The sequence below is a fragment of the Mycteria americana genome, chromosome 6, assembly GCF_035582795.1.
Source record: "Mycteria americana isolate JAX WOST 10 ecotype Jacksonville Zoo and Gardens chromosome 6, USCA_MyAme_1.0, whole genome shotgun sequence".
NCBI classification, from domain to species: domain Eukaryota; kingdom Metazoa; phylum Chordata; class Aves; order Ciconiiformes; family Ciconiidae; genus Mycteria; species Mycteria americana.
Window position 1 is genome coordinate 47,066,429 of NC_134370.1, and position 20,974 is coordinate 47,087,402.

The 20,974-nt window shown below is 50.6% G+C and overlaps 2 protein-coding genes across 5 annotated transcripts in view; one reads left to right on the plus strand and one right to left on the minus strand.

Moving 5' to 3' along the window:
* Nucleotides 1-1,711: 1,711 nt before the first annotated feature.
* OAZ2 (ornithine decarboxylase antizyme 2) lies at nucleotides 1,712-16,083 on the plus strand. The gene is given in 6 exon segments (XM_075505528.1): nucleotides 1,712-1,886; nucleotides 5,251-5,326; nucleotides 5,328-5,408; nucleotides 10,729-10,904; nucleotides 12,647-12,732; nucleotides 14,544-16,083. Coding segments are annotated over 6 exon segments (573 nt in total). The 5' UTR covers nucleotides 1,712-1,866; the 3' UTR covers nucleotides 14,678-16,083.
* Nucleotides 16,084-17,390: 1,307 nt separating this feature from the next.
* ZNF609 (zinc finger protein 609) overlaps nucleotides 17,391-20,974 on the minus strand; it is a 74,786-nt gene continuing 71,202 nt past the window's right edge. For 2 of the 4 annotated variants that reach the window (XM_075505543.1, XM_075505544.1), the window contains exons 8-10: nucleotides 20,213-20,429; nucleotides 19,958-20,036; nucleotides 17,391-19,775 (exon numbers count right to left, since the gene is read on the minus strand). In XM_075505543.1, coding sequence (XP_075361658.1) covers nucleotides 19,963-20,036; nucleotides 20,213-20,429 — 291 coding nt within the window. In that variant the 3' untranslated portion in view covers nucleotides 17,391-19,775; nucleotides 19,958-19,962. The remainder of the gene's footprint in view (nucleotides 19,776-19,957; nucleotides 20,037-20,212; nucleotides 20,430-20,974) is intronic. The other 2 variants (XM_075505542.1, XM_075505545.1) reach the window with 2 other exon arrangements.

Consider the following 20,974-nt stretch of genomic DNA (forward strand, 5'->3'; position numbering starts at 1 on the left):
GCAATATCCTCTTTGGCTTTGAGCCCCTTGGCGATTAGGACGTCTCTCAGGGCACCCACCACCCTCCCCAACAGGGGCACACAGGCAGAGACACCCGAACCAGCAGCACCCTGGCAAAGCATTCGAGAGCCACGAGCAGCAGCCGGAGACCTTGCGCTTCGCAAACTTTCCTCAGCACAGATGGGGACATGGAGAGACATGCAGTAAAAAAAAAAACAACCTTCCTGGGGGGGATACAAAAATAATACCGCGTACATTCCAGCTTCCCGAACAACAATCGCCTGAGAAGCCGGCACTGTGGGAAAGTCTCAGCTTGCTTTTCCTGGGTATTATAAATAGAATTACGGCTGCAAGCAGGGCTTTAAACACGGAGGAAGGGGGAAAAGGCCATTTAACGGGCTCTGTTTGAAGGCGGGCTCTGGCTGGCGTCCAGCTTTCTGCAGAACAGCTGGTTACTTCCTGCCAAGGGATGGCCAGCGTCACCACGCTGGGAACCAGGAAGCCCAGGCCGAGGGCCGCCTGTCAGTTCCCAGAGTCTGCGAGCTCACTAGGGGCATTGCCTTGGGCTGCCATGTATGTCACTTGGGAGCCTGCTCCGCTCCCACTCGGGGCCAGGCCTGTGTTCTCTGATATGTTGTGAATGCCAGCAGATGGACAGCGTTGAGACTGGGTGACTAGGTGTAAGACTTCCCCAGGAGGAGTCTGACTTGCAGGGCTTGCATCTGAAGGGTCTCAAGAACTTCTCTTCCAGCAAGCTGCTTGGTTTCTCAGCCCACATGAAGGCTCAGTGACTATCAAGCCCCACGGGACTGAATCCCACAGCTTACTCACACTGCCTGGTTCTCCAAGCTCATCTTTGTCCAGTTGACTGCTGCTGCCTTTCCTGTATGGGTACACCGCTCATCACAAGCCCCTGCAGAGCCTCGCCATGGGCAGCTCAACATCCTGTTATCCACATCCTGTTATTCCTCTCTTCCTTATTCTAGCTCCTACTCATCTGGGTTATGAGCCTGCAGTTCCCCAGGCCACCTTTTCAGCACTAGCATCATACTTTAAGCAGGGTATCACACATCAGAGCCAGCGGCTTGTTCTGTAGTGGTACCACCAGGGCAGTTCATTAATTAGTCTCGCTGCTCCCTAACCTCTTCTCCCACCACTTCAACAGGAGCCAAAACACCTCCAGAAAGCCTTCAGCCTAAGAGCCCCTGCCTCTTCCACTGTAAGAAACAATGCAGACATGCTTCAGCTTCCTGCCACGATATGGCTGCTTCTCATTTTTCCTCACGGTTACAGGCCACACGCTCCCACCCCTGTGCAGAAGGTTTTACTCCCAGCCCTCAGGCCTGGCGCTCCCCAAGGCCCACCTCACGGGCCCCTGCCTCACAGACTCCCGCCTGGCTGTGCAGAGGGCCGGGCACGTCAGGCGTCAAAATCCCGCCGCCCCACGGGAGAGAGTGGGGCGCTGCGGGACCGCCCCCAGCGAGCTGGCGGCCCTAACAGCCCTCAACGGCCTCTGCGCATGCCTGCGCCACGCGGTGGCGTCACTAGGCGAGGCGGCGGGAGGGGGGAGTGCGGCGCGCCTGCGCGGTGGGTGGGCGTGGCGCGGCGCGCGCCTTTGTTTGGGGCGGCGGTTTCCCAGGCTGCCCGGCGCGCCCCGGGGGGGGCGGGGCCGGGGCCGGGGCGGGCGGTGCGGCGCGGCGCGGGGGGGGCGGGGCGGGCGCGGGCCCGCGGGGTCAGTCGGAACGCAGCGGCGAGCGAGGGCGGTGGTGCTGAGCTGAGCCGAACTGAGCGGAGCGGGCGGGCCGACCCAGCCAGCCACCCACCCACCCAGCTACCCAGTCGGAGCCGAGCCGAGCCGAGCCGAGGATGATAAACACTCAGGACAGGTGCGGGGCGACGCGATCTCCATCCTCCCCACATCGCCGGGCCCACCCCGCCGCGGCCTTCCTCTCCCCTCAGAGCGGCGGTGGCGCCCGGGCCTGGCGTGCAGGCGGGCGCTGAGGCGGGAGTGGAGGAGGACGAGAGCGAGGGCGCGCGCCCGCGGCTCTCCGCCTTTCCCGAGTTAAAATCCCCATCGGGATGTCCCTCCTCCGTGGGGGGAGACCCCCGGGTGGGTGTCTGGGCGCACCGGGGCTGGGTCCCGGGGGATGGGGGCCGGCCGGCCACCTCAGCAGAGAGTGTCTGAGCACCCTTTTGCTAATAAGCCTTTAATGCCGAGGAGGGTTTGTGCCCTCCCTTCCTGCAGTCCCCACGCATCTCTAAGGAAAGGTGATTTTTTTTTTTTCTGGCAGGTTGGTTATCAGCAGGCATGAACTTACTCTATTTGTGGGTATTTTTCTCAGCTGACCAATTCATCTTGTGTGTCTTTTCCTTACTTAGAGTCTGAAAAGTGTCATTTCCCGAGCCTCTATCGTACCACTGAGGATGTGTATAAACCAGCCTTGTTTCTTGCCCGCTGTGTGTAGGGTAGATACTTGAGCTATGCTGCATTCATCAGATGGTTATTTACGAGTTGCTCCTAAAATCAGGTTCCTTAATATATGAATTGCAATGGCTGGCAGCATAATATCTTATTATTATGGGCTACGTGCAACCACATCTTCAGAGCCTGTTTTAAAAAGGGGGGGTAAATAAAATAAACAAAAAAACTTTGTTTCTGTAATGTCAAGGGAGCTGTGTGGATCCTTCCATCAGGCCCAAGTGTTCGGTGCAAATAAAAACTCCCAAAACTCAAGCAGCTTTCTAGACCCCGAGGTGCTGGTTGTTGTTGTGGACTGAAAGGAGCACTGGCCTGGGGCTTCAGGTTCGAGGGCTGTTGAAGAGCAGCTGTGACAGGGTTCAAAAGTTGAGGAGTTGTCCTTTGTGCTTCCCAGGAACAGGGCACAGGGTTGAGATCGCTGGAAGCTTAACAAGTTAAAATTGTATATGCTGGCTGAAAATGTACGCTTGCTTCCAGCTCCCGTTTCACGCAGGACTTGCTCGAGAAGCTTTTGCTTGGGAGTTTCTTCAGGGAAAGGCCCTTGGTGATCTAAGTGCATCTTAATCTAAACCAAGCTGCTGGAAACCAGCTTCTCAAAAGAGAAGAGAGGCTAGAAGGGAGCACAGTCCTATTTTTTAAGCTATGAACAGGCCTCAGGGAGCAGAGTTGCAGTGGGCTGCTCGTGCACAGATGCATCAACGGATAAGACTTCGTTGGGTGCTTGCATGAACTTCCCAGGTGCTAATGCACATCAGGAGGAAGCAAAACCCCTTTTAATCTGTGCCTCCCACACACATGCTCGCTCCCCAGCGTTGCTCGATGGTGCTGCCCTGCATGTGCTGCGCTTGGGACCCTGGCTGGCTGCCACTGCGAAGTTTTTGGGGAGGATAGCAGCGGCATGCAGGTCTGGGCTAGGTAAAGCCCCAGTGCTGCAGGCAGGGCTCAGCGGCTAAAGGGGTCTTGTGTTTTGACACCTGCATGTGCCAGAGGAAGCAAAACTGGGAAGTGTCTTGAACTGCTTTGCATGAAAACTACTGTTTCGCTCTCTTTATTTTTTTTCTTTTTCCCACAACTACACTTCATTATCCAGCTTCTTGATGCCTTGGCCGCAAGTTGGAGAGAGCTATCAATAGTACATTGTTGACTGGGGGTGAGGGAGGAGGGAAGGGAATAACAAAGCTGCCAACAGCTTTCTGGGGGTGGGGAACAGCACAGCAAAGTGCTTTGTCATGCCTCTCGACATCCACTACTACTGAATACACACTGGTCCATTGATAAGCCCCAGTCATGCCATGAAGAGGGACTGTATTAACAGAAAACACCACTGAGCATGTGTGCAAAGGGTTTTGCCCTGAGACATCTTCAGTGCAACTGCTTAATATATTTTTCTAGTGTGTTTAAACAGCCTTTTCTCCAAGCAGTGTCTGCTGCAGGCCATGGCACGTGGGAACGCTGCTGAAGAGCCCAGTCTCACAAACCTGGAGGAGGAGGAAATATGTGGAGGAGGAATATTTGTGTTTCCTGTAGAAAGATTATTTTGGTATGAGATGGCAAGCCAAGATCTTAGCGAATTCTGCTTGTGTTGTAACTGCATTTGCGAGTTATTTTTTGGCATTCAGAAACGCCAAATTTCCATAGTTTGTTTGCAGTCTGGTATATGTTCTAGCATACTGTAGAGGCGGTTCAGGTGATTCTGATAGTGCAGTTCGGTACTCGGTGTTTGGATACTTAAGCCTGTCTCCGTTGTGGGGAGGGATTGGAGTGGAAAAACACTGTCTTGGGAACAGCTCAAGTGAGAAGTTTTAGGACAGACAGTAAGCTGTCAATACATCTACAGAGTCTGTCCATTATAGCCTTGTTTCTTGCTCCGTGTGCTTATTGAAAACCCTCACACTCCCCTTTATTTTGGTGGTGTTTACGTAGCTTTGCGCTAGCGTGTTTCACATAATGGGAACACTGGGGAATGACTGGTTTCTCTGCATTGGTTTTGCAGGCTTTGTTAGAGGAATACTGCTGCTGTGCCGTGCCTCAGCAAAGAGCTTTTGTGGTACTGATAAAGGGAGCAATGCTCCAGAAATAAAATAATTTGCTTTCATGAGGTTCCTAAAAGCTAGGGCAGATATTAAAGCCTGCATTCAAAGTGATCCTGAAAGACCACGTGTAGGACATCCAAACAAACTTAGAAACTGCAAAGGAAACTTATTTTCTTGCTCTTAAAAGTAGATCTATGGGGTGAACTTGTAATTTTTAGGGTTGGGGTGAAGGATGCTTGTATGATGTTTCATTTGCATGTGAAAATTACAACGTCTGAGTTGACGAGCATGTTGAAAATATCTGAAGAACCAGCGCTTTCGCTCCTCTTCGTTTTGAAAATGTGAAATTTAAACCTCCTCCTTATGGGTCCTGTTGATCTATTTGTAGGTATTTGTCTATAGAAAATGTGTGCTCATCTGGTCATGCGTTTCCAGCCATCTGCTATTGGCAGTCTTCCAGGCGTCCCTTATTAGCATGAGGTTGCTCAGCACTCTCTCCGGGATCTTGGCTGCAAAGCCCCTCCCCCATTTCTAACAAAATACCACTGGTTTCTGATACGGCTTGGGTAGCAAATGTTTTTAATGTAGATGTCCAGGCACTAAAGCCCTGATAGCTGCCTCTGACGTGCTGTGGAGGAGTGGAGGAGCAGGGATACGAGTGGTTTGGGGTCATGAGGAGCTGTAGCATCTGAAATGTGATCCCTGCTAATGTAACCTGATGTTCTTTCTTTCTTGCAGTAGTATTCTACCTTTGAGTAAATGTCCCCAGCTGCAGTGCTGCAGGCACATTGTTCCAGGGCCTCTGTGGTGCTCCTGATGCCCCTCACCCACTGTCGAAGATCCCCGGTGGGCGAGGGGGTAGCAGGGATCCTTCTCTTTCAGCTCTGATATATAAGGTGAGAAAGATCTGATGTCTAAATAATGACCTGTACCCATGTTGCAAATGTGTTTGGTTCCTTTTGCAGTCTGATGGGAATAAATGCAAATAACTCCAACGTAATAAGTGGAAGGACAGTTAATTTTTCAGCAACCATGTTGGCAGATTGCTGAGCTGCATGTAGCGCGTTCCTGCTTAAATATCACCTGTTTATTAAGAAATTAGATCTTTTCTCAAAGGTGTGCAGCAAGTAATTCACTAGCCCTGTTCCCGGAGGTCTGTTTCAGCTATTGTATGTGGAGCCAGCATTATCAAAACATGAAACAACTTCTTAAATGTCTCACAAAAGAGGAAGCAGGAAGCAGAAAGGTGAAATGCAGAGAGAGAATGGTTGATAAGCTCCTTCCTGTGCCCTAGTCTGGAAGGTAAAGCTGTTGGGGCCTGGGAGCTGCCTGAACCTACGTACAAGTAACTCCTGACTTCATAAAAGGACGAGGCAGCCGTCCACCTCACAGACAGGAATGTTTCTAGAACACGTGCATAGAATGAGGCAAGATCAGGAAGGCTATGTGTCTTCAAACTTGCTTAGGAGCACGTGGATCTGTGTAGCTCTCATTTTTTGTCCCTCTTCATTCTACAGGACTTTTCCTTTTGAATGAGGAGACCTGGCTGTTCCTTGCTGTAGAATAATTGGCACTCATGCAGCTTTGTGTTGTGTTATGGTGGCACACATCTGTCTCCCTTCTGGGACAGGGGCAACTTTTCCACAAGCCAGGGAGTAAAGTGCTATCAGATGAGGTAGCCTAAATTTATGCTCAGCTTGCAAATTTGGCTGTTCAGACAGGAGTGTTGTCATAGGTGTTAGACTTGATTTTTAATTACCCTCTGGGAGGCACACAGACTTTGTATGATGAAAAGATACAGGCCATTTTGGGTCACAGCTACCAAAGTCTCCTCTTGAAATTCATGAGAGAATTGCAGACCTCACAGCTGCTTTCAGAGGAGTTTTCTTTAACGCAGCCTTGGTGAATTTTTAGCATGTGCCTCACCTGCTTACCTTGTGAATAAATGTCAATCTCTGTAGCCTCTTAATAATTATGTAACATCAGCTTAATGCTATTGAGGTGAATTGTCATGGATGTTGGAGGGGCATGAAATCCAGAGAAGCAGCAGAGCGCAACAGGCTTCCTATCAGATAAAGCTATTTATGTATCTTCTTTAAGAGGGGCTCAGGACAAATAATGAATTCCCTCTGGGTGGGAGGGGATGAGAAATAGGGGACCTGCAACTTGAACACCTGCAGGCCAGCTTTGCCAAGCCTTGCACGCACACCAGGCGAGGTCCGAAGGCAGAAAATGGGCTCAATGTGGAGGGGATGCTGGTGGAAAGAATCAGAGTTTGGAGGCTTTGAAGTGTTTGATTTCAGTATGGCCTTGAGTTAGCAGAGAAGCTTTTGGCAGTGGTGAGTAGGCAGGGGTTGCTGCCTGTGGGGATGTCATCTAGATAGCTGCATCCCAGAAATAGAGATATAATTCTTTCTGGGTTTATTGCTGAGAAAACCTAGCAGAATCTGTCAGAAAATCAGGCCCTTCTGTAACACAGCTCATCCCAAAGCAGAGTGGGCTGTGTTGCCCAGTGGTTTAAAGTCCAACCTCAGACAGGGGTTACTGGAACTCTCTCTGCCCCTCTCAGTTGCCTGCTTAATCTAGTGGTGCTGTAGTTACATCAGGCTGAGCTTTTCAGCCAGCAAGCTTCAGCATGACCTGGAAAGGCATCTGGACCCAAAAGCTTAAGTACTTTTTCCAGCTGTATCAGCTGTTCTAGTTCAAGGGATGACCTTTCTGAATGAGCCTGCCGCCTTCAGAGTATGCAGCACAGTGCTCATATACAACCGCACTATAAATTAAGCAGCTGGGACTCCCTATAGATGTTGGGATTTTTGTGTTAAGAGACTTAATACTCGACCCTTCCTCAAGGGAGCTTTACTTGAGCTGGGAATGCAACAGCGATCGGCATCGGTGCTGCGCAGCCAGGACAGGCTTTGTGCGAATGGATGTGCTCTGGCTAGCAAACTTGGCAGGAGGCTGCAGGTGTAGCACACGCCAACAGTAGGTTGCATACACAGGTTTCTCGAGTCGCTTGGCTATGGTAGACCATAACATCCTTTCTTCTTACGCTGTCAACACGTAGGGGCCTCCCCTGGTCCTTGTCGGGACATCTCAGGAGCATAGCTGGGTTGGAAAATCTTGTGCTCAATAAATTGTAGCCAAGTGGAAGCGGTCCTTGTGGCTTTACTTCACTGAAATGGAGCCCAAGACTGAAGAGCCAAGTGGTTTAGGCAGCTGTGTATAAAAGATAGCCTGGTGGGTTGTGGGTTGGTTTTTTTTTTCCCCACAATAGCATGGTGGGGGGATTTTGTAGGGGTGAACCAAAACCAAGCATTTGTTGCATAAATGGGATTTTGCTTTGAGCAGCTTCCAAAGAATTCTGGGCTGCTGTGTCACAGGAAGAGCTGTTCTCCCCAGCATCTCACTGTCTCTATTTTGATGCCTAGAAATAAAATACCAGCTGCCCAAGACAGGCTGTCTAAAGGTAATTCACACTGAACTGGGGGAACTGGTTCTCTTAATCCCTGTGGTTATGCTGCCTTTGGTTCATGGGCTGTCGCATTAGGGGTCTTTTTAAGTAGAAAAACCTTGCTAGGTTTGGAGTGCAGGGCATAACTTCTGGTGACAGAAGGGCTAAGCCAGAAGGCTTGGAAAACTTTTCCCCCTCCTATTGTAGGCTTCTGCCAGTCTTCCTGCACAAATGCATGCGTGTGCCTCCCCCTTCAATGTGTCAATCCCAGCCTGCTTTTCTCAACTTCCTCACCCTGTTTTTGTTTTCATGAAATATAAGAAAAGAAGCATCTGTGAGCTTTTCTTGAGAGAAGGATCTTTCCTGAAACAGAAATGCTTTCTGTACAGTAACAACAACTGGAAAAGCCTCCTATAAAGTCACTGGTGAAGGCTGTGCATATAATCCCCTTGGTTCTGGTTTGGGGTGGGTGGGTGGGTTGGTTTGTTTGTTTTTAAATACACCTCTGTAGTGTGGAGCTCTTGCTGAGCTCCAGTCTGATTCTTGCCGCTAGCTCTGTGGTGGCTTTATCAGCAGCAGTCTGACTTTACTTGAGCAGCTGTCAGTAGGTTTCTTAGCACACTCAGCTTAAAAGTAGTAAAACCTGACAGCAGGTGCAGCCATGAAAACTTATTTCAAACTCAATGAATAAACTTACTTCCTACAGGATATTTATTCTGATGAAGTGTAAACTTGTTTTTCAGCTAAGCTTTGTGGGGTTTAAACAAATGGCAGCTTCTTCTGCTCCAGTTACCAAAGTCAGGCAGTTCCTGATTTGTATGCGGTGTTACTTTGTCACCAGCATTAACATACTCAATGGCTTCTTCCTTGTCACAGTAGTCAAACCAAGAGGGATCTATTTTCATGCACATGGTAATAGGAATTAAAAGCACTGGGACACAGGTTTGAGGAGCCTAGAAAGGGTCGCAGATGTTTTTGCTGAACCACTGATCTTTCAGCGATACTTATACCTTAATAGCTTAAAACACGTACAAGAAAACATCTGCTTGAAAAGCAGCGATACTGAGGAGTCTTCTACCCTCTTACTAGGCACCGTTGGCTGCCGATGTGTTTGTACTGCCCATCTTGTAAATGCTTCTTCACTGCAGATCCAAACGGGACTAAGTTTTCTTTGCTGTACTGGCTGCCTGTGTGTGTTATGGTCAGAGATGAGTATGTGTCACTACAAAGCATTTATTAAGCCTAGTGTGGTGAGATGCTGTCTTTCTGCAGTGATGATGTCACTTGTCTCATTGTCAGCAGATCAGGGTTCATCACGAGCTGCTGAATTAATCACCCTGATAAAATAAAATGCCCGGAGGCTGGATGGTTGCTCACCTAATGACCTGATGGAGTAAACAACCTCCCACCCCACCTGTTGATGCCGTTGATGAGAGAGGGGCACACGGCTTTCCCAGGCATTCCCATGAGTCGGGAACAGAGCAGACATGACTCGTATTATCTGGTTTACTTCAAAGCTGTGCAGGTGACTTCGTAAATATGAGAGAATCAGGATGCATGAGCCTGTAACCAAGCAGATGGGAACAGTTTAGCTTCCACTGCAGCTGACAGTGTTAACTCAGGAACCTAATGAATTTCTTCATTGTTTCATTGGGGCTTTTTGCAGTGAAATGTGGAAATCATTATTGGGCAAGCCAGCTGCCTGCAAAAATTACTAGGAGGAATGGAGTTTTAACCACGAAATTGTTTTCTAGGAACTGCTGAGCTGAATCTGAGGTGGTCTGCATGCTTGGCATTCTAGTTAGAGTAGTATTGGAGATGGACGTGTACCTTTGTGGTCTCTGGAAAAGACCTCGTCACAATCTTCAAATCTTTGTAGCTTCTGTCTGTTTTGGGATTCTCTCTGTATTTTCCTCCCTTGAACCAGGAAGCAAACCATTTGCCATACCGGTTGGTGACAAATCTGGGAAAGCAATTTGTGGTTATCCCTTAAACAAAAAGACTGTCTTCGGGATTGGGGAGACAACAAAATTGGTCAGACTGTGGCAGCCGATGCTCTTCCAGCTTGTCAGTTCAAGTTGTGTTCTTTGACAGGTAGTTCATGAACCACCCTTCAAAGATGTGGCTGGGACCTGCAGTGAATGAATGGACTCTCACTACCCAGAAATTTAATATAATGTAAATATGCAAAACTGCATTCCCTTGAATAGGAAAACATGACTAGAAAATCACCCTGAGGTCTGAGTACTCATTGTGGTGAGCCTGTGAAAGGGGAAGGGAAAAGTGTAATGTTCTTCTTAGTAAAACTATAATACCACTTATTTTGCATTTGCATCTCTCTAGTTATACTCCCCAAGCTGTTTAGTATGTAGGACTTTTTTGTTCTTCATTTTTGTATTAGGTTAGAATAAAAGCAAGGTATTCTGGAAAATACAGGTACTTCGGAACAATAGCTATTAACCACTTACACACTTGTTCAGAGTGCTGACACTCGGATATGAGCTTGCAGCCGACTGTGCATACCTTCACGAGCTATGGTGAGTCTCAGAGTGGTGAATTTTAGTCATAAGCTGAAACTCTGGACACACACCAGTCTGTAAGGGCTGGTCCTTTCTCAGGAGGGTGCTCCCACTGAAAACAGTCCCTTTGCATGCTCACTTGAGCATGGTCTCTTACTTTTTTGTTTGTTTGTTTACAATCTTATGGATAGTTTTCTTTAACCCTAAAGCATATTTCATGGGCTCTCCTCCCTCCCTGCACAGGACGAGAAGATCACTGTTAACCAAGATGTCCCAGTACACGAAGGGAAGCCTCATATTGTCCACTTCCAGTACAAGGTCACAGAGGTGAAGACCTCCTCATGGGATGCAGTGCTCTCTAATCAGAGCCTCTTTGTGGAAATCCCTGATGGACTATTAGCTGATGGAAGCAAAGAAGGGTAAGTTCAGGATCCCAGAGCTGTGTCCATGGCTTCGCAGGGAGCAGGGCTTTGCTTACATGGGTGATGCTGTGTGTGTGAGGAGAATGGGCTGTATGTACAGCAACTCTGTTCCTGGTATGTCCTTATTCCCTTGTCTTCAGAGAATTGTTCTCCTTTATATATTTTCTTCCCCCTTAGTGGTCATTTCAGATGGGTTACTGTTTTTTGAGTCCCTATGCTAATGAAAAATAAGCAGTAAATGAGCAGAGTGATTCTTTGCATACTTTGGTACGGAAAATCTACAAGCCTTTCTCCGATTTTTGTTCTGCTGGCCACTTGGCAAGCGTATTTTGGCAGGTGTTTTCCTCTCTTTCAGGGAAAGAAAACTCCATTATATTGATGTGCTCCTCATCAGTAGGTGGATCTACTCTTGAAGTGCTGCCACGCAGGCATTGGGCTCTGCCAGAGTCTCTGATTTTTCTCTGTTGGCAGAATACGGTAGTGTTTTGTCCAGACAGTTCTGCTCTGGGAAGTTTGTGTAAACGCAGCTTCCAGATCAGCTACTTCCTGCCAAGTGCTTTGCCAGAGATCCCCACTGGTGGGGAGCACTGTAGTGTAGATGTAGCTTTACTGGATTCCTCTGCAAAGCTCTCTGAAGTCCTCCTAAATCTCCAAGTAAGCTTCATCCCTAAATGACACAAGCTAATTAAGAAAAAAACCTCATTGGGCACCTTCAGTAAGTGCCAGTATTCTTGCTGTCTCACACTTGTCTCATTTGACTCTGAGTCCAGATAAATGTTTGTGTAACTTCTTCGGTCAGCCCATAAATCCTTTAGCTGTCCAAGTGCCTGCTCTCTTGGGAGCGGGTTCTTCTGGGAGAGTATTTACCCACCTGTGTCATCATGACTTAAAGCACAATTTTGTAAGCTTATTTTTAGCTAGGTAAAACAGCCTAGTAGAGGCTATAACTAAAATAGTTCATTACCATATTAACAAAACCCTTGCAAATTTAATCTCCCTCACTGCACTCCAGTCTCACTGACTGCTGTTCGTTAGATGTCGATGGAAGCCCTGTTTGTTGCTGCTCTAGCAGCCTGCATTGTAAATGGTTAAAAGGCCAGCAGTGACAGCAATGGCTCCACTGCGCTGATCCCCGGGGCTCAGAGAGGGGTTAATGCAGTGCTGCTTCCATCAAGAGGTGGCAGAAATAATTTAGCTGGAAAGGCAGGAAGTGTGGATTCAGGGTGCATCAGCTGTGCCATCCAGCTGATGTGTTCAGGAAACAGCTTTGCCTGTGCACATGCTCCTTCAGTGATGTTTTTCTCTTCTCTTCTGCCTGGCATGAGATTTTTTTTTTTTCTTCTCCCCGTAAAGCACAAAACTTGCAGATCCCCTCATGTATGTTGCCAGTGGGGGGATGTAGCCTGGCTCAGGATCAGCTGCAGTATTGAGGTTCCTGCATATGAAGGCTTCTGTACAAAATTACTGGCTGATGGGGATGGGTGCTTGTGCATGCTGGCACGCAGATGCCGAGGACAGTGACTTGTTGGGTGAATTGATGTGAGGATAGCTCTTAGTTTTGCAGGGCTGGATAGTGAAGCAGGAAGCCCATTGTTTCCACACCCATTGTTCGCTGAAGGGGTTTGTAAACAAGTAATCTTTCTGCCTGAAAACATCCAAACAGTTGATAATGCTCAGAGGCTTCCTCAGGACAGGACTTCCTATAGCTGATGTTCTTTTGTCTTCCTCCTCCTTGGCAGGTTATCAGCACTGTTGGAGTTTGCTGAAGAAAAAATGAAAGTCAACTATGTCTTTATTTGCTTCAGAAAAAGCAGAGAAGACAGAGGTGAGAACTTGCCCCTGCTGTCAGGTTTGCTCCCTAGATCTAAAGCAGTGCTGCTGAAGCTGTACAAAAATCTGGTAGTCCCAAGGGAAGGGAGTTCCTGCTTCCTGTTGCAGTTATTGTTATATGCATAATTCTTGTGGTGTTCTTACAAATTAGAAATAGTTTCTTGTGGAGGAAATAAGCCCTTTCTTGAGACTAAGGGAGAGGGAGTATTTTGGTTTCTCCAGCAGATAGGCTTTGCTGTCCTGCCGTTAAATTATTACTAGTACTCTCATGCAGAAAGCTGCTGCTGAATTACTTGGAGTATTTTCTTGTCCAGAAATTGGTTAATATTTCTCCTTTGGTAAGGAGTGAAGGTCTCCATTTGGCACCAGGCTTCTGTGATTTGGAAGGAGAAATCAGGGACAAGTTATTACATGGGATATGAACACTTAGAGCTTGTTGCCCTGATGGTTATCTGATTTGTAAAGATCTCCCAGCAGTTTTGCCTGTCCTAGACCTACAGTTTTGCCCGTCCTGACCCTGGCTATAGATGCTTATGGCTTAAGGGGGCTGCATTAGGATCTAAAGATAGACATGTTGGATGAGTGATTACAGCACAGAAGTTTGAGATTTGTGGTGAGGTACCAAGCTATGGATGTGTCACTTTAAATCTTACTAGATGCAGGCTAGTAACCAAGCAATTGCCATGGCAGGAGTAATTCAAACCTTAATTCTGACTTTACTCTGCTTCTTCACAAGCTGCACTGTCTTCTCTGAAACGAAGCACATTATTAGAGCTAAGCTGTGCTGAGCCCAGGAAGATGTCATTCCGTGTTATGATGCTATAATGTCACTGTCACCACAGGTTGCATAGGTGACCTCCACAGTGGTGGATTTAGGAGACATCTTGATACTGGGTTTTGTTTGTAAAAATGGGCTAGGTGTTGCTCTTGGACCTGGCTTATTTGTATGAGTTCTGGAGCGCTCTAGATCCTGGGTCCTTGCCTATGCAGTTGAAATTCAGTGCTGTCTTGAAAATATACAGGAGGTCCTCCGCATGACTGCTCAGCGGCTGGAAGTTGATCATCAGAGGGTGCTGTAGAGATTAGATGCTGCACCAGGGTAACTTTCACGGGTCACAGGGAAGTGATCGCTTTGGTAACAAGCGGGCATGCATCCAGTCACTGTGTAACATAACCTTGCCTGACCAAGACAAGGTGCATGTGGGGACTGACCCTGCTCTGAATTTCTGTGCATAACCCATGGTCTGAGGGTGCCTTTCCTGGGGGATTGCACCGAGCTGTGCTGAGTTGTCTTGAGTTTCCACTGAGCTCCAGGTCCTCCTCACAGAGACAGCAAATTTCTGCCTACACCCTGAGTAAGCAGATTCCTGTTTACTGCTCTCTGACCCACTTTCAGGGCTCAAAGGATGCTGGGACCCATGTAAGTACAGAATAAAAACTTTGATGTGCTGTGGGATGGCCACATGCATCCTGGGAAAGTGGGTCTGTGTGGCTGATGCAGGGAGATGACCAATCATCACTGCTTCTCAGAGGGGATGGAAGAGAGATAGTGGGATAGACATGGACCGACGTGCTCTGCTGCACAGCTAAAATCCCCTTCACACTTAGGAGCAGCTGTGATGAATGCAGGGAGACAAAAACCTCCTATTCAAGAGTGCTGTCACGTTAAAATGGTTTCTTTCTGTGCAGGAAGCTCTGGATGCACTCACAGAGGGTGTTCAGTGCACTTTGATATTTGTGGCTTCTAGGGTGATGCAGGTAAAGAGGATTATTCCTGGTGGTAACAGATTTCCTTCTCTTTGGTAGCTCCACTCCTGAAGACATTCAGCTTCTTGGGCTTTGAAATCGTGAGGCCTGGTCACCCCTCTGTCCCGTTGCGGCCAGACGTGATGTTCATGGTGTACCCCCTGGATCAGAACTCTTCCTCTGATGAAGAATAGCTGCAGTGGGGGGGCTCCAGTGTGACCTGAAAATGCTGTTGAGGGGAGAGAGGGTTACATCTCCTTTCTTGAGGAAAGGGAAAACAAGCTTCTGTTGGACTGAAACTGCATTTCCCATTGTTAGATTGGCCTGTGTATCCTCAGAGTTGACTATCTCATTGAAACATGTTGCCTAGAGAACTATATATACACACATATAATCACCAAATAGTAAATGGAAGATGTTTATGAACTGGCATAGGAGCTCTTTACGTGCAGCTGTGTGGTGTGTTAGCCTAGGGGTGCCTGGTGCTGAGGCCATGCGTGAGGGAGCACAGCAGTAGATGCGGTATCAACTCCTCAACTTCTCTAAACTTGTGTTGGTCCTTTCCTGATCACCCAATGTATGCTCATCTGGCAGACTATCTTTTTATTTTTCACTCAGACTCTTAAGTAGAAGGCATGTGTTGGGTGTTAGGCACATGGAGGAGACGTGCTTGAGCTTAACCTTAACACTACATTAAAACCCCTGTGTGTCTCCGCTTTGGGGCAACGGGTGCTGTTTTAACTGGTCTAACTTTTTTTTTTTTAATCTCTTGCTCTTCCAGCTTTTGTTTTAAGCAGTCTTAACTCTGTCCAATGTTACCACTGCACTATCAGTGTTCAATAAAAGGGGCATTCAGATTAACTTCACACAGCTGGGGCTGCTTATTTGAAAGGAACAAAGCCTCTGGTGGGCCTCCTGTTGCACTGCGATGGTTTCAGAGGGTCAAGTGAGTGTTCAGAGCAATACCTCTGCTCTGGGGGAATGTTTCCTTACCTGCCTGCAGTGTGGTGATTGTGGTGGTCCAAGGAGCCTAAACAGCTCACACCTTTATCCTCTGCCAAAGGATGGAGCAGGCCTGTGGCTGTCACCTCTGTTCTTCCTCCTCACCTTTCCAAAGAGATGATCTCAAGACTTGAGATGCCAAGCTAACAGCTGTATCCAAACCAAAGGGGGTTGTGTGGGGGGCAGGTGTGGATGGTGGCTCTGCCAGTCGTGGGGTATGCTCTCCCCATCTGGGGGCTTTCCTGGGATGGAGGGGTGGGGCTGCAGTGCTGGCAGTAGCTTGCATTTCATCCCTACCCCTTCTAATGTTGGAGAATGAGGTTGTGCTCTTGTTTTTGTGCCATGTGGATGTAACCTGGCTGGCTTTCTTTGAAGGCCACATGAGAAGGGTAAACCCTACTGTGAGCTCTCTTCCTGGCCTGGCTGCTTGCATGTGGACTTGTCCTTGTGTGCTTTGTTGTGCTCTCGCCCTTCTGTGGAGGATTTTGTTAAAAGCTGAAGCCAAGCCATTCCATAAACAACTTGGTCAGTGTTTTCTGTTTGGGGGAGAGAGGTGGGGCTGGGCGACAAGTTTGTGTGAATAAACCATCTTAAAGTTTGTGTCTCTCTTCCCTCCTTTCCCCTCCAATGAAATCAAAGGGCTGGTGGCTCTATTCCCTCTTCAATATAAATCTAAAGTCTCATTTAAAATGAGAGGCTGGGCTGTGCTGGGGGGAACATCTCTGCCCTAGCTTTTATGGTGGAGCCATTAGCCCCTCTTGTGCTGGCTGTGGCTCTGCAACAGGCATTGTCCCTCCTGTCCTTGCTCCAGGTGCAGTGCAGAGACAGAGGAGACCTTGCACCTGTTCCCTAGCTGAAACAATGCTGATTTCTAGTTCTGGCTTTTGAAAGGTGAAGTTTTATCCCTTGTAGCTGGATCTGCCCCCACTCCTTCCTTGGGCTGGCAGGTGCCTCCTAGGGTGTTTCTGCATGCCCCAGGGCCCTGCTACCACCCCATGGTGCTCCTCTACTGGCACATCCCTAATGTGATGGGGTAGGAACCACTTTGCTCCTTCCTTACTGGTAAAATTTACAGGTTAAGTGCAAGGTCCTGGTCATGGGAGCTTAGAGTGAGGATGATCTCCTGAGCTTGTTAATAAGCTGCAGTTATGAGGCTGTGCCAGTGCATGTGCTTTTCTAACAAGTGCCGAGTACTCTCCTGCCCCTGGCTCAAGCAAGTGTGGTCAAATGTAGAGGTCTCAGATCACTGAGTATCTTCAGAAATATCCTCTTGAAAATCTAAAGGGTGCTTCTGATTTCTCTGGGTGCTGCCTTCTGCACAGGTCACCTCCATTGCAAAGCTGGAGGAGCCAAGCTCTGCCCTGTGGCACACCAGTCCCCCAGCTGCCTCCCCCCAAGGGGGCTCCCTGAGGCAATGGAGATGGGCTTGCCTGGTGTAGGACAGGAACCTGGCAGGCTGTGGGGCAGCTGCCCACTGATGGTGCCCAGGGGTTCAAAGCTGCGGGCTTCTGACTCAAATTGTCATGGCTGAGCTTGTGGAGCTGTGTATGCTGGTGGCAGAGCGGAGGGGCTGGATCCAGGTGCGCAGGGCATGCAAGCAAGCACAAGGGTGCTGGGAGGCAGGACCTGCTGCCCCACTAGGCCACCCCACTACAGCCTTGGTGGCTGCAGACTGATGAGCTTGGCATCAGGAGCAGCATGTCTGCTTAAGCTCTCTCAGATGCCCCAGAGATGGGGACCACCCCTTCCCTCCAAAAATCACTGGCCACAGCTTTTGGGGACAAAGGACCAGAATTCAAGGGAGCAGGAAGAAAAAGCCACCCTCACAGGTTTGTGATTGTCTCTTAAAAAGATTTATTCTCTCTCCTTGCCCAAATGTATAAAGGCAAGAAGAGTACAGTTTGTATATATATATATTTTTATATATATATATATATATAAAAAAAACAAGGAACTTGGTAATAATGTACACTTTACAGAAGGGCAGAATCAGGAAGACTGAAATGAAACCCAACACAGCAACGCCAATGGAAACGAGCTATAAACACCAACGGTTTGATGTCCTGGCCAGCTGCCTGCGGGGCCCGGTGGGCAGGGGATTGGGCTGGGGAGGGGGACCTGGTGGGCAGGGGACCCCATGGGCAAGGGAGCGGCACTGCCATGGGGGCTGGGGTGCCAGTCCCATGGGCAAGAACTGACCAGGAAAACCTGAGAAACATCAAACCTCAAACCTATTCTGCATAAACTGTTGTTTCATTTAACACCTAAAGGGAGACTCAACCAGGACCCAACTGGGAAGGTGGGGAGCAGTGCCCTCTGCCCCCCCCCTCCCCAACTTTCAGCAAAGCCTGCAGCACCCCCCCACCCCAGCCCATCCCCCCTTCTCCCTGCCCCTGGAGCTGCTGGTGGGCCCCAGCTGTGCCAGGAACCAGATTCTGCTGGACCAACCAAGGCTGGAGGTAGGAGCAGCTGGTTAGACACTCCTCCACGGGTGGGATGTGGGGCTCCCCCCATCACCCCAACCCCACCAGTCCCCAGCCCAGCAGCTATGTGTGGCTCCTCAACAGGAAACAGTGGGTCATGCTGCCACTTGGTGTAGCCTGCCCCATCCCCAAGGAGCGTGCCATGCCACACGGCCCCGTCTTGCAAAGACAATGAAGAGTGCAAGAAAAAATGAGTTGAACGAGAGCAGGCTGGGGCCACTGTGCTGCCAGCACCTGAACCAGGGCTGAAAGCAGCGAATGCCTCCTTTCCAACTGGGTAAAGTGGGATGGAGGGAAAGGGGGGGAAGAAAACAAAACCCAAAACAACAGCTTTCAAACAATTGCTTTTTACAGTATGTACAGAGCCCGGTGGGCAGAGCATCCCGGTACAGTGGCCCCTCGGGGCCGGTTGTGACACAGACACACACACACACAACCGAGACTGACAGCTCCCCCCAACCCCCGTGCTCCCCTGGCCAGGCAGCAGGGAGCAGCGGGGAGAGAACCGGGGCGGCCTGGCTGCTACAGGGCCGAGGTAGAGCATCGGCCCGGGAAGAGCCACTCCGGGGGCTGTGGGAGCAGAGGACCAGAAAGCCCCTGTCCTCAGGCGCTGGGGAGCAGCTGGGAGCGGGAACTGGCTTCCTCCAGGGCCTGGTGCCTCGAGCCCCAGCACAGGACCAGAGGGGGAATGGGCACGGCCCCAACTGCCTCTGGCAGAGCCCAAGTGTGCTCGTTCCTTGCTGGGCTCTGCCCACAGCCTGGGGAAGCAGAGTTAAAAGCAGAAGGTGGATGGGGAGGGGAGCCACAGCCCTCGTCCCTCCCCGCCCCCAAGTGGGACACATTGCCCCGGGGTTTGTGGCACACTTGCCGGGGTAGGGGGGCAGAGGAAAGGCTGGGGGTTTGCAGAGTCACAGCTCAGAAACCAACTCAAAAGCTGCAGGCATGAGCTTCAGGCAGGTCTGGACCGTGCAAGGCACTGGGGAGGAACCCTGGCTGAGTGATCGGCACAGCCCCCAACTCTGAGCCCGGCTGCTTCCAGCCCTGCTGAGCCCCAGCCACCCGGGGTGCAGGTGGGGCAGAGGCTGCTTTACTGGAGCCATGAGCAGCCCCTGGCTCCCCCAGCCCACCGCTCCTGCCCACACAGGCACAGAGCAGTGGGTGCCATGGGGTGCAGGAGCAGCCATGGGCTGGGAGAGGGTGCGCCCCCACATGCAACATGTCCCTGTGCCCCACGGCCACCTCCAGTCAGGCTGACACCCCCACCCCCCAGCCCCCCCAGTTCGCATCAGCCTCCCTGACATCTGTACAAGCCTTCCTTTCCTGAGACTGTGACTCCACAGCGGGCTTGGCCCCACACTTTGAGACCTGGTGAGGAGCACCCCTGCCCTCCCCCAGTCCTGTGGCACTCAGCCCCATTGTGAAGCAGCAGCTCGCAGAGACACGGCGGGGTCCCAAATCCATCAAGAAACCTCAGTGCTTCCATTTCCTCTTCATATGCACCAGGCAGGTGAGCCACCTCCATCCCGAGCGCCGGTGCCCAGTAGAATAAATATTTCCGCAGGTACCAGCTCACCCACTCACCAAAGGGGAAGGTGTAGATGGGGGAGTCAGTGTGTGTCCGACGGGGGGGGGGGGGGGGGGGGGGGGAAGGGGGGGAAGAGAAGACAAAGTCTGCCTCGGATCACGGCAGGAACATCAAGCAGAACAATTAACACCATTCAACTGATGTCTAAAGGAGTCTCCAGCGCTTCCCCATGTGAGCCAGTCACATGTATCGTGCAGCCCAGGCGTTCCGGCACATCATGTCCTGCCACAACCCCAAGGTCAAGTCAGCTCCTGCCACTGGCAGCCCCCGGCAACAGGCAAACCCCAAACCCTCTGCCCTCAAGAGCACCCCGCTATGCACCCATCCCAGCCACTTCCGCCCCAGGCTGGTTCCTGCGGGTGAAGCAGGGTGGCTGTGCCAGTGCCATGGAAGGAAATCCTTACCGTTCTCACCTCCGGGGAGGTGGGTATAGGGAGGGAGCAGAGCCTTGCTGGCTGGCAACAATGGCCGTGGAGGAGAGACCTGCGGAGGACAAGCAGCGTCAGGAGCCAGCAGCCTGGGATGGGCACCCAGCCGTGCCAGGGGAGCTGGAAAGCACCAGATTCGGTCAAAGCAAAGGCTTTGACCAGCTCCTCCCCAGCTCCCCCTAGCCGTGCCTGCAGCCCCGGCTGGATGCCGGGATGAGGTTCAGCTCTCACCTGTTGCATAGGGCAGGTTGTACTGCGCTGGCAGCAGTGAGTACCCGAGGTGGTGGTGGTGGTGATGCGTTGAGAGCAGGCGCTGAGATGGTGAGGTGCGGGGCCGGTCGGCATTCCTCTCCCCCCCACCAGCTCCTCCAACGCTGCTACAGCTCCCGCCGCCTCCCACCACCCCACAGCCACTGCGGTCCCGCTCCTGAGATGTCTTCTCGCTTATCTGGAGAGGAGAAAGCAGACGCATGCTGAGGGACACTATCTGCTACTCCAGGGCACAGGGCAGCATTGGACCCACGCCCAAAGGCTCCCCATGACACTGCTGGGAGATGATGGGATGGCCAGAGACCAGTCCCAAAAGCAGCAGGGCAGACACAGGTCCCGTTTCAGGCATCTCCTTCCTGCCCAAAACCAGGGTTTGCAGTCACTGTGTCATCCCAGCTCAGCCCAAGAGCAGCTCGTGACTCTACACTGCCGTGGCATGGAGCTCCTCCATCCCACCCACCAGCTCCAGGGCTGAGGACAAGTGTCACCCGGTCACTGCAGGGCCTGGAGAAGCCCTGGTGCTCCTCTGGGCCAGCTCTGCCCGCAGGTTTGGCTTGTCCATCCCAAAGGGGTTGTGTTGTGGGATTACTGCTTGGCCCCAGGTCTCCTACAGCAGCAGGAATGGCAAAAACCCATGGCAGGCAGAGTTGCTCCAGGCTAGTTATAGGATCCGGGGACCATCCCGAAGCTCATGCATGGAGCTGGACAAAGCCAGCACCTTCC